Source organism: Camellia sinensis, chromosome 1 (genome assembly GCF_055761805.1).
Source record: "Camellia sinensis isolate YWXY chromosome 1, ASM5576180v1, whole genome shotgun sequence".
Taxonomy (NCBI): domain Eukaryota; kingdom Viridiplantae; phylum Streptophyta; class Magnoliopsida; order Ericales; family Theaceae; genus Camellia; species Camellia sinensis.
The window spans coordinates 218,287,212-218,301,294 of record NC_138961.1 but is presented as its reverse complement, the minus strand read 5'-3'; the positions used below and the strand labels follow the sequence as shown (position 1 = coordinate 218,301,294).

The following is a 14,083-nucleotide window of genomic DNA, read 5'->3' as shown; positions in this document are numbered from 1 at the left end:
TACGGCTGAATCAAAAACTGATCAAATAAAAATCTATATTTAACACAAAGATTCCATATTAACACCAAATATTCATAATCACAATTTGTATTTCATTTGAATAGGAGAACATATTTTTCTATAAAAAAAGAACTATAAATATATGACAAACCTTTAATTATAATTGTCATTTCCTATATAAAACAACCAAGTATTAGATAAAGGACAATTAATAATATAAGATAACAGAATTTGACAGACAGAATAGGATACATTGGGTCCTCCAAAATAAGCGTGAACCAACACAAAACAAAACTGAGTATACGGTTTTGAACCCACCTGTAAGGGGATGAAATATCCATTGCTCTTCGTACTCATTGGGTCTAAGCTTTGTATTGCTTCAAATGGAGATGTTTAACCTAAGAATAAAATGACGATGAGTTACCTGGCGAGTGTGCAGCCGGAAAACCCCTCCAACGATCAAGTTAGCACACTTGGAGAAGAAGTAAGAGAGAGAGGAGACAAAAGGCAAGTAGCTCTGTTAACAAAAATTCCTGACCTGTTGCATGGTTGCGCCGCATGGTTTATATACTTTTTGCGCACACTACTCTACTCGTCCTTCCTTGGACGCGTGGATGTACTGCCCTCTTGATTCTCTACATGTGTAAATGTAAATACTATCAAACAGCATCTAAATAGCCTAATGGTATTGACGCGTACGGACAGCGGAATCTCTTTTTTGCAATTTGATTGGGCCACTTGGCAATTCATACCAGGGTATGGATAGCCCGGTGTGTCCCAACCAAATATTGATTAACCCTCAAGGCTGAGCTTATTGTCCAGCTCGGTTCGCCTCACGGTTACTCAAGCCACACTTGTTCGTTGAGGTAAACTGCGCGTTATCTCGGTGCACAACAAGAGCGCCTAGCCTGGTCAAAGGCACGATTACGACTAGCTTGGGTTAGACCCTAGCCTAACAACTAGTCTGGTTTAACTTCCAGCTCTCGGGCCACCTCCCATTGTGTGATCCAAGATCTGAGCTCAAATCTCACCGAGCTACCCCAGCTCGGTTGCATAACCTAACGACATGGCCCAACTTACAACTAGCTTGGTCTGTTTGCTCGACGCAAACTCCCCTCTCATGTAATTTTAAATAGAATCAGTTACATTCTCGTTGTTTTTCTCTCATGTAATTGAATATCAAATCAAATGAACCAGCGATCACAGGTAAAATAATATATATATATATATATATATATAATTACGTATTTACAAAATACCGTCTCAATTCATCCTATTTCATCAGATCCGGGATGTGATATGGTTCCAAAGGATGAACTGTATATGGACAGTTCCAATAAGATTTCATTCTTGAACAAAAATCCATTTTTTTATTTATTTCATCTATTCCATGACCGGAACAGGGGAGGATACACGTTACACCACGATTTTGAATCAGAAAAGAGATTTCAAGAAATGGAAGATCTATTCACTCTATCAATAACCGAGTCGGATCTGGTGTATCATAAGGGATTTGCCTTTTCTATTGATTCCTACGGATTGGATCAAAAACAATTCTTGAATGAGGTATTCAACTCCAGGGATGAATCGAAAAAGAAATCTTTATTGGCTCTACCTCCTATTTTTTATGAAGAGAATGAATCTTTTTATCGAAGGATAAAAAAAAAAAATGGGTCCGGATCTCCTGCGGGAATGATTTGGAAGATCCAAAACCAAAGATAGTGGTATTTGCTAGCAACAACATAATGGAGGAAGTCAATCAATATAGATTGATCCGAAATCTGATTCAAATCCAATATAGCACCTATGGGTACATAAGAAATGTATTGAATCGATTCTTTTTAATGAATCGATCCGATCGCAACTTCGAATATGGAATTCAAAGGGATCAAATAAGAAAGAATACTCTGAATCATATATATATATATATATATAATTTTATAATCCACTAGGAATCATGCATGTTAAGTAACTCCAATATAAAATAACTTTGCACAAAAGTTATCATGCACTACATATAATAAGCATTAATATGAATTGCACATCTTAACCATTATCAACAGCAACCATTATATGAAAATAATTAATTATTTTATAGAGAACCATTAACATAACGCATTAAATCAATGAGATGGATAGAGATATAGAAAGGGTATGCGAGAATGTTTCTCCACGGTGCCTGGTGGGGAAGATCCTAGCCCCAAAAATCCTGAACAAACCAGCTGTAGTTAATATCCTTCTTGCTGCTTGGAAATCTCGTGCTGATGTTGTTGTTACCCCTTGGAAGGAGAACATCTCTCTGCCTTATCGTAGCTGTGTAGGGTTTTTCCCTTGGTGTCCTTTCACTAGTCCCTTATTTCTCTACCCTGTGGGTGTTCTGTAGCGCTTAGAGGTGTTTCGTTTGCAGTATGGAGGCTTTTGAGCTGCCGGAGGTCACGGATGAATGCGAGGATGTTTCTCTACGGTGCCTGGTGGGGAAGATCCTAGCCCCAAAAATCCTGAACAAACCAGCTGTAGTTAATATCCTTCTTGCTGCTTGGAAATCTCGTGCTGATGTTGTTGTTACCCCTTGGAAAGAGAACATCTTCCTCTTCCAGTTTAAAGATTTGGAGGATCGTTCGAGGGTGCTACATGAAGCTCATTGGTCTGTTATGGGGCACTTGTTGGTTCTCCTGCCTCTCCTACTCAGGAAGGCAATCGACGAGCTGGATTTTCGGTGGACCCCTTTTTGGGTTCAAGTCCATGGTCTCCCTTTAGCCAAAATGACTCGAGCTCATGGGGAGGTTATCGGCAGTCAGATTGGCCGGTTAATGGAGGTTGAAGCTCCATCGAACGGATTGCTCATTCACCGTAGCTTTTTGAGACTACACGTCGAAGTGGATGTCTGTAAGGCCCCAGTGTCCCACATTGGGAATAAAGGGGGAGTTCCTGGGCTATAAAAGTAAAAACCTGGACCCTTATATAGCATCGAGGCCTTTTCCCAAGTGGTGAAATCCCTATTAGAACTCCCCAGTTAAGTGTGCTTAGGTTGGAGTGGTTCTAGGATAGGTGACCCACTGGGAAGAACAAATCCATGCGAGCGTGGCCCAAAGCGGACAATATCGATGACGTGTAAAGGGTCGGGGCGTTACTAATGGTATCAGAGCCGACTCTCCGGAGTACCGAGTGTGGGCCCCTGGCGTCTCTCGGTGTATGTGGGCAGGCTTGCGAGCTGGTAGGCTACTGCACGAGGATGTGCAGCCCTAAGGGGGGGTAATTGTAAGGCCCCGGTGTCCCACATCGGGAATAGATGGGGAGTTCCTGGGCTATAAAAGTAAAAACCTGGACCCTTATATAGCATCGAGGCCTTTTCCCAAGTGGTGAAATCCCTATTAGAACTCCCCAGTTAAGCGTGCTTAGGCTGGAGTAGTTCTAGGATGGGTGACCCACTGGGAAGAACAAATCCGTGCGAGCGTGGCCCAAAGCGGACAATATCGATGACGTGTAAAGGGTCGGGGCGTTACAATGTCACTAAGCCACTGTTACAGGGGTTCATTTTGTACCGACGTGATAGTTCGAGACCCGTCGGTGAGGGGCTCAAGGTCTACTACAAGTATGAAAAATTGTTTGAGTTCTATTATGATTGCGGTCGTATTGGGCACGATAAGATGGCCTGCAAATTTGTCTCAAGAGAGGAGGGTCTCCAGTTTGACTATGGCCCAAATCTACGAACAGGGCCTGCGAGGAGCTTGCATCTGCTTCATAGTTCGCCGCGAAAACCTACGGCGGATGTGGGTACGGGAAGTGATATACTGGTATCCCCTTTGAACATTCCGAATAGTGGCACAGTGGTACGTCGGCAAGGGGCCGCAAGGAACGAGGACAGTGGGACAGCAATGCCCACCTCTCACCAGCTGGCTGCGGTTGCGGAGGTACGATCTGTACGATCCAGTGTAGTGGAATTTGAGGCTTCAGAGCCGTTACAGTCTGAGTGTCCACGCCCATGCTCGCCTGTTTCTTCTCAGGCCCTATCCCCTAATTTGGGTCCACCCATGCGCGAGTCCGGCTTACTGAGTGGGCCTCCTCATCCTTGCACTTTTAAGGATGGGCCACTTAATGTGGTAGGTGAGGCCTAAACTCATTTTAATCCATCTTCAAAACAGTAGCCCTGTTTGGTAGAGCTGTGGGAAAGTGCTTATAGCTTATGCCTAAACAGCTTATAGCTTATAACTTTCAGCTTAAGCTGATTTTCAGTTTATTCTTAAAGCATCTCCTGCCCCACTCAAAGAATAAGCTGATTTCTGACTTCCACAAAGCTATAAGCTATAAGCTATAAGTTAAACCAAACTCATCAAAATAGCTTAAATTAAGCTGAAAGCTGAAATAAGCTGTAAATAATTTCTGCCAAACAGGCACAGTATGCAGTACCGTGCTCAGCCCCTTATTTTGTTACTGAACCTTCTGAAGTTATCCTACCCATTTCCCAGCCCACGGATTCTCTGGATCCTCTTTCTATTCGTGTGCAAGAACTTAACCCAAGTTCTAGTCCTGTTAGGCTTGGGCCTCCGGATTCAATTTCTGACTTGTGCCTCTCCAACGTGTTTAACTGTCTCTCCTTGAAAAGGCCTCTTAGTGAAGATGACATATGCGATTCAGTGGTCAAGAAAAAATAGAAGGGGAATCTCTTGGAGATAGATAGTGTTTCTGCAGAACCTAAGGCCTTAAGTGCTGTTGATTCCAAACTGTAGACACCCCATTTTTGACCGTCCTCAAGACTTGGACGTCACCGCTCAAACACTCAGTGATTACTTATGTTTGTGTTTCATTTTGAGTTCCCGGAGGTCTCGGCTACGCGCCTTGCCTCAGGATCTCTCAACTCGACTGTTCTGTGTTTGGTTTTGCACCAAACACTTGTGTTTTTGCTTCTGAGGGTAGAAAGTAGCTTGTTAGCTACCCCTAACACCCACCGGCCTTGGTTTGAGGCCACCGGCCATGTTTTGAGGCTACCGGCCATTGGTGAATTATACCATTGGCCGATCGGCACTCAGTATGGCCGGCCGGCCATCTGTTTGGCCGGTGACCTCCTTTTCTGGCCGATAGCACCTTTTTACCTTTTTCAGGCATGGTGCATGCCAGTTGTGCCAGCTGGAATGCACCAAACCTGCCCCGGGGCATACATGTGGCTGTTTTGCCTTTTTTGCACCCTTTTGGTCGAAGCTTCTTAAGGAAGCTTGACCCTTTGTCAAAGCTTCCTCAAGAAGCTTGCCAGCTGTCCTAGCTTCCTCAAAAAGCCTTGCCCCCTTTGCCCCCTTTGACCCCTTTTTTTGTTTAGCTTCTTTGAGAAGCTTCAAACCTTTGTTTTGTCTATATATAGAGCCCCCCCTCCATTATTGGGGGTTGAACAAAAAAAACCAGAGCTTATACATATATTCTGATATACATCACTCTCTCTCTCTATATATTTCCCTCTCTCTCCTCTTTTGTGTGTGTTTTGTGGCCTAAAAGTGTGTTTTGACCTTAGTTTTGCACTAAGACACACACCATTACACCACACTTTGACCTTGAGAGGCTTAGAGGGTTTGTTCTTGAGTTTTTGGCTGGTTTTGAGCTTAGAGAAGCTGCTGGACCATTGTTTGTGAAGAGGGTCATCAAGGGTAAGAACTTCACCCTTTTATTCCACATTCTTGCATAGTCTTTTTGCCTATCTTGCAACTGTTTTTGAGCTTAACATATAACATAGAAAAGTATTGTTTTTATCTGCCCTAAATAGTTTCTTAGGGGTGTTTTAAGCTTTGGGGTTGTTTGACCCCTCTTAAGGCTTGTTTGGCCCTTGTTGTGCCATTTCGGTTGAGCTCCGGGACCATTGTGTTTGGGCCTCCTCACCACTGAAATCTTGAGGTATTTCAGTGATGAGGATGGTACCTTGAGGTCCTAAGAAAGAGAGGGCCACCCCCTCTCCTTGTTGTCCTTGAAAAGGGCTATTTTTGCCTCTTTAGTGAGCATCATGTTTAGGTTCATGTTGGCCATTCCTTGACTGATATTTATGCTTATTATGTCATGATATAGCTCTATTTTTAGTTGGTTTTGGTACACCATGCTTGCTTAGCATACATGCCTTGTAATACCATGATTTGCCTCAATACATGCATAGCATTTAGACTACCATGCTCATGTGTTTTGGCTAAGCTTTGTGAAGCTTACATGCATATTTTGATGTGCTAAGGGACTGTTTTAGGTCATTTGAGTCATTCACGTCTTGCTTTGTATAGCTACCATGCAATTCCTCTTGAATGCCTTAAGCTTTGGCCTCTCTAGCATGCCATCCTTGCTTTGTTTCAGTGGTTTGGAATCACTTGGTATGTTATTTCAGACCTCATGGTGTGCTTATATGCTTGCATTTTCCATCCCTTTCATGTTTTGAAGAGTTGATGGCTTATGCTCCATGTTTAGGCCCTTGTTGATGCATATTTGTGTGTGTGTTTTCATGCCTTTGTTGCATCATTTTGGCCACTATTTTGGACCTAGTAGAGGGCTGTCCAAATTAGTTTAAGTCCACCCCTTTGCATGTTGTTGCATGCTCACCTTGTGTGTTGTTGCACACTAGTGTGTTGTTGCATGATTGAATGAAGTCACATGCTTGTTTGCATGCTTGAACGTCCATATTGTGTCTTGCATACTTGTAGGTCGCATTGCTTCATGCCTTACATGCTTCTTTACTTAGGTTGTGTGCCTAACCTACATTACACATTGCATTGCCATGTTGCATACTAGCCTCCATACCTAGCATGCATTGCATTGGCATGCATGCTTCACCTCTTGAGTTGAGTATGATAGAGGTTGAGCCCCCCCCTTTGCTTGATTATGTGCATTGCATTCCATATCAAAATGCATACTTGGTTCCTTGGGCCATCATGCATGGAAATGCGCGATTGGTGGTCCGAGAATCGAGAATCATATCCCTTCGAGTCATGAATATGATAAGGGGTGTGATTGTTGTATACATTGCTTGAAATGCATTGCCATGCTATGTTTTGCCCTCTGCTGCTGTCAAAAATAGATTCTGCAGGAAGATTTGGCCGGCCGGCCATCTGAAGTGCCGACCGGCCATCCATAAGCAGCCGATGGATTAATTTGTGGCCGGTGACCATTATCCATGGTCGGTGACCAATTCCCTCAGCCGGTGGTGTTCCACATCATTCAGGGAAGCAACCTTGGGACTTGTGCAGTCTTCAGAGAAGCAGAACAGTCAAAGCAGAGGCAGCTTGTACATGGCAGTGACTTCCGAGCGGAATCGAGCACGCATCGCATTGGACCCTCTTCCCGAGGCTATTTATTGCTTAAATTAGATTAATTAATTTGCTTAATTAATTAGGTGGTCTGTAATATTTAATTAGCTTGTTAGTTAGTTAAATTGTATTATTTTTTCGGTCCCTCCGAGTGAGGGCTAACTTATAATAAGTGTGGGTGCGTGTGTGCATGTCTTCCAACCCCCACTTCTTTCTCCCTTTGACTTATCTGCTTTTGATGGTTAGTATTAGGTCATATTTGATTTAGCATACCTTATGCTATGCATGCGTGCATCTACACATTTGTCTTGCATGCACCGGGCTCGGCGCATCATACTAACTGTATTGTATTTCAATTCCAAGTTGAATACGTGTTAGTTGTAGCATCATCATATGTCATCCATAGATTAGTCGAGCCTATTGTAGCTGCATCTTGCATGTGTTACATTAGCCATCTTAACATGAACTAGAATCATGCATATGATTACTAACTAGTTTCTGTTTTGGCTTGGAGTACTCGGTGAGCATTTATGTTTTAGCATCCTTGCATACGTGTGAGTGTTGCCTTGATAGCATGCTTACCATGAGGCTACTTGCTTATGTGATATAACTGCTTGAATGCCTGTGGGTGGAGGTTGAATTTCCTAAATTGAAATAATGTATTAAAACTGTGAGTTTTAAGCCCACTAGATAGTGGCAAAATCATCTTTTCTAAAGCCCACTTGAGGGTGGCAAAACTTGCATTTTAGCCTACTTGCGAGTAGCAAACCATTTTCAAAACAAACATGCAATGTTTTGTTCCAATTTAGGCGATTTGGTCTATACTTGTTTGCTGTGCGCATAACATAGTAATTCTAAGCTAATAATCGGAATAGGAACTTATAATGCTTTCAAAACAAGATATCACGGTTAGTAGAGGCCGATCTTTGATCGGGAAAGAGGGGGTGCTCATAGCTGACCTTCCTCAATCGTACCCAAGTTCCCGAGCCAAGGTAACTTTGGTGATGACGGACACGTGGCCTTTGGCACAGAGTCAGGGTTTCCTAAATTTCCCAAAATAAAATATTTAGGTGGCGACTCTGTATCTGGCAAAGCAGTCCATGTTTGGCACTTCTTTTCTACAAATCTGTTTTCCAACACGATTTGCCGGATTTAGACTCTTTGGTTCAGATTAAGAACCGTGACAATTTGAGAGTCTTGAACTGTAGTGAACCCAAAACGAACAGAACGAGACTCGTCCTCCTGAGGCGTTCGGGGACGTCTACACAAACCTCCAGCACGAGTTCTGGCCAAGCGAGTAAGGCGCCAGAGGAAGACTTCTCTTGTGGAAATTCAAGTCCAGTTACTGGAGGCCGATGCCAATTTGATCTCAAGGGGTCCTGGTCCAATCAGGATTGCTTCTTTGGACGCTACGCGTTGTTGTCCTCGGTTTGGTGTGTCTCTGACTACGGCGGCCAGCGGGGTGGATAGTTCTGCTAATTTTGAAAGGGTGGTGGTGGCTGACCCTGAACAGCCATAGGCCCCATGCTAATTATTAGTTGGAACTGTCAGGGGTTAGGTCGTCCCCTGACAGTCCAGGTATTACGAGGGTTATGCATAACCCATCGGCCTTCGGTGATCTTTTTAATGGAGACAAAGAATAAGAGAGCTAAGCTGGATTGTATAAGACGAAATCTCAATTTTTCGAATAGTTGTTACGTGGATCCTTTAGGCACTTCTGGTGGACTCGCCCTTTGATGGGTGGATAGAGTTGATTTGGATGTCCGCTCTAAATCTCAAAATATCCTGAGGTGCATTATTTCGCCTTATGTCGGTAGGAGTTGGGCTGCCTCTTTTATTTACGCCCCTCCTCGTAGGCGGGAAATAAGGGCTTTTTGGCAGTACTTAAGGGGTGTAGCACAGGAAATGCATTATCCATGGCTTTGTGTTGGCGATTTTAATCAAGTGAGTTCCATTTTCGAAAAGCAAGGAAGACGGGAATGTCATGCTTCTCAGGCTCGGGACTTTCAAGAACTAATTTCAGATTGTAACTTGGTTGATTTGGGCTTTAAGGGGCACGCTTTTACTTGGTCTAACCAGCAGGGGGGCGAGGACAATGTTAGAGAACGTCTGGATAGAGCTTTAGCCTCGGTTGACTGGCAGGAGCTTTTTCCGAATGCACAAGTGTTTCATGAAATTTGTTTTGGTTCGGACCATTGTCCTTTGGTTATTAATTGCTGTGTCCCGCTGGCCCGGGTACCGCGCCAATTTAAATTTGAGTCGCTTTGGACCACTAGTCCGGGTTGTGCGGCAACTATTCAGTCATAATGGGTCAAGGATCATGGAGGGTCTCACATGTTCCAACTTGTTCAAAAATTGAAACGTAGTCAAAGGCGATTATGGGATTGGAGCTCTAAGGAATTCGGCAATGGCAAGCGGCATATTGCCTCACTTAGGGGGCAATTAGCTCAGTTACAGAGTCAACCTTACTCTTCGAGTAGTGAAGCTCAATATAAGCAGTTGGCCCATGAACCAGAAATGGCCATGCAGAGGGAGGAAATGTATTTACATCAACGATCTCGGGTTCGTTGGCTCAATTTTGGAGATCGGAATTCTGCTTTTTTCCACGCTACAATTAAGCAACGACGCCAACGGAATCAGATTCTGCAACTGAAACGTGAAAATGGTACTCTTCTCACTTCAAAGTCCGACATTAACTCCCATTTGTTCTCCTACTTTTCGACTCTTTTTTCTGGTGGTGGGCATGGGGATATGAGCATAGCTCTCGATGTGGTTTCTATTGTTATCTCCCCCGAAATGAATGCGCGGCTAATTAAAGAAATAGTGGATGAGGAGGTTAAAACAGCGACCTTTCAACTTGGTTCACTGAAAGCACCTGGACCGGATGGCTACCCAGGCTTCTTTTACCATCAACATTGGGATATTGTGGGGCCATCGCTTTGTGCGGCGGTTAAAAAAAATTTTCGGGGGGGTTTTTTGCTGAAGGAGATGAATCATACCAATTTGGTCCTCATCCCCAAAGTTCCGGCGCCGGAAAGCTTATCCCAATTTAGGCCAATCAGTCTTTGCAATTTTAACATAAAGGTGATCACCAAAATCCTCGCCAATCGGTTGAAAGGGGTTCTCAATGCAGTGGTCTCGCCAAACCAGTCAGCGTTTGTGGCCGGGAGGATGATTCAAGACAATATTCTTGTAGCCCATGAGGCTTTCCATGCTTTGAAAATTCATAAAGGGAAGGTGGAGGATGTGGCGATTAAAGTGGATTTCCATAAAGCTTATGACCGAGTCGATTGGAGTTTTCTTCGGGCCTTGCTTTACAAGATGGGTTTTCACCCTCAATGGATTCAATGGGTGATGGAATGTGTCACCACTGTCTCTTTTTCGGTGATTGTAAATGGGGCCAAGCGGACTAGTTTTAAACCTTTGCGGGGTCTTCGCCAAGGGGACCCTCTCTCCCCATATTTGTTTATTCTTGTTATGGATGTTCTATCGAAATTGATTGATCGTAGTATTACTGCTGGGCATTTGTCCAGATTGAGAATAAAATGGGGCTGTCCTAAGTTGTCTCATTTGTTCTTTGCCGATGATGTAGTGCTTTTCGTTAAGGCCACTCGAACGGAGTGCTTAGAAATCTGTAATTTGTTACAAACTTATGGCCAAGCAACGGGGCAGTCGGTTAATTTTGATAAGTCGGGTGTGCATTTCTCGGGTAATGTCTCTTGCTTGCGCCGGAGAGAGGTGTGTGGTTCCTTGGTATCCCGCCGATGCAAGCAAATGCTAGATACTTGGGCCTCCCGTCATGTTGGGGTTGTTTCAAAGCTGAAGCCTACAGTTTCTTGTGTGAGAAGATGCTGTCCAAATTGTAAGGATGGAAGGCCAAACTTCTTTCCCAAGCTAGCAGGGAAGTCCTCATTAAATCGGTTGCCCAAGCACTACCCACCTATGCCATGGCCTGGTTTCTGTTTCCAAACAAATTGTGTGATAAGTTGAGTTCCTATATTCGAAATTTTTGGTGGAAAGGTGATCCGTAGGGGCGCGGTATTCATTGGGCTAGCTGGAATAAACTTTGTTTGTCAAAACGTAATGGAGGCTTGGGTTTTCGGGATTTTCGGGCCTTCAACCGCGCTCTCCTCGCTCGTCAAGGCTGGAGATTAATTCAGTACCCGAATTCCTTGTGTGCAAAAATTATTAAAGGCATTTACTATCCCAATTCCGACTTCTGTCATGCTACGCATGGGGTACGCCCTTCTTGGGCTTGGCTTAGTTTGCTTCAGGGGCGGAATATTCTCAACAGTGGACTGCAGTGGCAAGTTTTGAATGGTAAGTCTGTCAATTTCTGGGATGATCAGTGGATTCCCTCTACTCCGGGCTTTCACATTCAATCTGCTAAGCCTCGAGGGGTGTTGGTACAAAAGGTGTATGAGGTCATGGATTCTTCCCACAAGTTGTGGAACGAACGGCAGCTTAGAAGCCTAGTCTCTGGGGCTGATTGTGATGCTATTCTCTCTATTCCTGTCTCTGTTACAGATAAAGATGACACCCTTCTTTGGCATTATGATTCCAAGGGCTGTTATACGGTTAAGTCGGGGTACCGCGAGGCCGTGAAACAAGCGCACTTAGTCTCCACTATTCCTTCTTCTTCCTTTGTGTGGTCTGAGAAAGAGTGGCTGCTCTTTTGGAACCTGAATTTACCTCCAAAACTTAAGCATTTCCTCTGGAAAATTTATCATGATGCTTTGGCTACTTATTAGAACCTCTCTTCTCGCCGGTGTGCAGTTTCGGCTTGCTGTCCTGTGTGCTTCTCAGCTTTGGAATCTATTGAGCACCTTTTGTTTGACTGTGAATGGTCCAGACGAGTTTGGTTTGGGTGTGATCTTGGCCTTAGATGCAACAATCGGGACAGCTTTTCGGCTCGAGAACGGTTTGGAAAATGTTTTGAGACTCTGGGTACTTCTGCATGGGGAAAATCGGTGTTATGCTCTATGGTGTGGGTTGCTTGGACAATTTGGAAAGGAAGAAATGATCATCTGTTTAACCACCACCAGGTTGACCCCTCAGGGGTGATCGCGAAAGCAAAGCGAGATGAAGCGGAATTTTTGGCCTCATGTCTAGCGATCCTTACTCCGCAGATTGGAGCATCAGGGATGAATAGCGGCTACTCTTCCTGGTTTCCTCCTCCTCGCGGCTTATGGAAATTTAATTGTGATGCTGCTGTGGATTTGAAGCACGGTATGGGCACAGTTGCTGTCCTTCTTCGCGACCATACAGGCCAACTGGTGGATGGTATGGTGAGGACGACTCGATTGCGGTTTGTTGCCCAGTGTGAATTACTAGCAATTCGGCATGCTTGTCTCATGGCAGATGCTCTTAATCTCACTACTGCGGAAATTGAAAGTGATTGTAAATCCGTTATTCAGTTGTGTGTGTCTGAAAGGGTCCCTCCCTGGGAGCTTCTAGTCTTAATTTGTGATGTTCGGTTGTTGGCCTCGCGTAGGTCACTTGTTTTTAGATGGTGCCCTCGACAGGCCAATAGGGCAGCCCACTGGGTAGCTTCGACGTTTTTTAGAAATTCCTTACCCCTGAATTGGGTTACCCAACCACCTATGGGTCTTATTAGGTGTTTATTTCCCACTTCTATATAATGTGGTGCTGATTTTCACAATCAAAAAAAAAAAAAAAAAAAATCATTCCAATTCAAAAATATAAATCTTATTTACACCGGTTATATAACCAATCTCTTTTATGTTCAAGTAATAAATAAACCAAAACATAACAGAAAATCTGTTTCAAAATACAGTTTCTAATACATACAACTAAAAAAATGAATTTGTGAATTTGTAATAACTTTGAAACAGGAAATAGAATCTAACTCAAACACAGATTCGGGTAAAAGCAATACAATCGTACATAGTAAATTAATCATATACATAGCAAAATAACAGTACACAAAAATAAATCAAAATACAAAAATATAAAATCTGTATTTAATTAGGACATGAAAAAAGATAGAAAAATAATTATAGATAAAACAAAATTAATACGAATTTGTTCTAAGATTCTTGGAATAATTCTTATGTGCATAGTTGTAAACTGCAATAATTGTACCAAATATATTATCAAATTATATAAAAAAAAATATAAGTGAAATAAAATGTAAATTGTTTGGGTTAAACCAAACCAAACATATGCCGAGAACCAAAAATACTTACAGAGAAATAGAAAACTTACAAACAGATTCTAAAAATCTAGAAACGAAAACAATTTGATCGAGCTTTGTGTTGGACATAATTTTCTTAAGACAAATTTGTCCTCACTACGGTACTCACGAGTTTTTATTGGACATTAAGCAGCACTATCACGGCAAGTCTAGTAAACCTTACTATGCAAAATTCTCACTAAAAGGATAGAGAACAGAAAAAATAAAACACAAGATGAATTTCATGTTTAATGAATGCAGCGAAGGTCTATTTATATAGGTGAATTGGTGGGTCTTTGAAAGGTCATAATGACTTTTCAATGAAAAGATACATCTTTTTTCTATGAAGAGACACAACTCTTCTATGGAATAAGTGTAAAAAACCGATATGACTGTTCTTTCAAACATATTCGTATTTTGAATCGAATCTGGTTCAATTTTGACCCAAATGAATAACAAATAAATTTAATTTTAAATTTAGTAGTTGTTTGAGATGCCCTATATAAGTGTACTTTTTGACTTTTTAGTTAAAAAAATAGAGAAAAAAATATATGTTTGGGATAATTTTTTGACTTTTTAAGAAAAGATATGTACTAAAATATTGTAGTAAAATCAAAATGAT

At 42.6% G+C, this 14,083-nt stretch overlaps 1 protein-coding gene across 1 annotated transcript; it reads left to right on the top strand.

Annotated features, from left to right (window-relative positions):
• The first annotated feature begins 9,599 nt into the window (after positions 1–9,599).
• On the top strand, positions 9,600–12,907 carry LOC114260082 (uncharacterized). Its single transcript, XM_082919635.1, has 3 exons — positions 9,600–11,220; positions 11,355–11,911; positions 12,017–12,907. The coding sequence occupies exons 1-3, from the start codon at positions 9,600–9,602 to the stop codon at positions 12,905–12,907; spliced, it is 3,069 nt and encodes a 1,022-aa protein (XP_082775761.1).
• The last annotated feature ends 1,176 nt before the right edge of the window (positions 12,908–14,083 follow it).

Coding starts and splice junctions, on each gene's coding strand:
- LOC114260082 (XM_082919635.1), top strand. CDS start 9,600: ATGTTCCAACTTGTTCAAAAATTGAAACGTAGTCAAAGGCGATTATGG. Junction 11,221..11,354: donor CCCACCTATGCCATGGCCTG/GTTTCTGTTTCC, acceptor AACGTAATGGAG/GCTTGGGTTTTCGGGATTTT. Junction 11,912..12,016: donor CTATTCCTTCTTCTTCCTTT/GTGTGGTCTGAG, acceptor GCTACTTATTAG/AACCTCTCTTCTCGCCGGTG.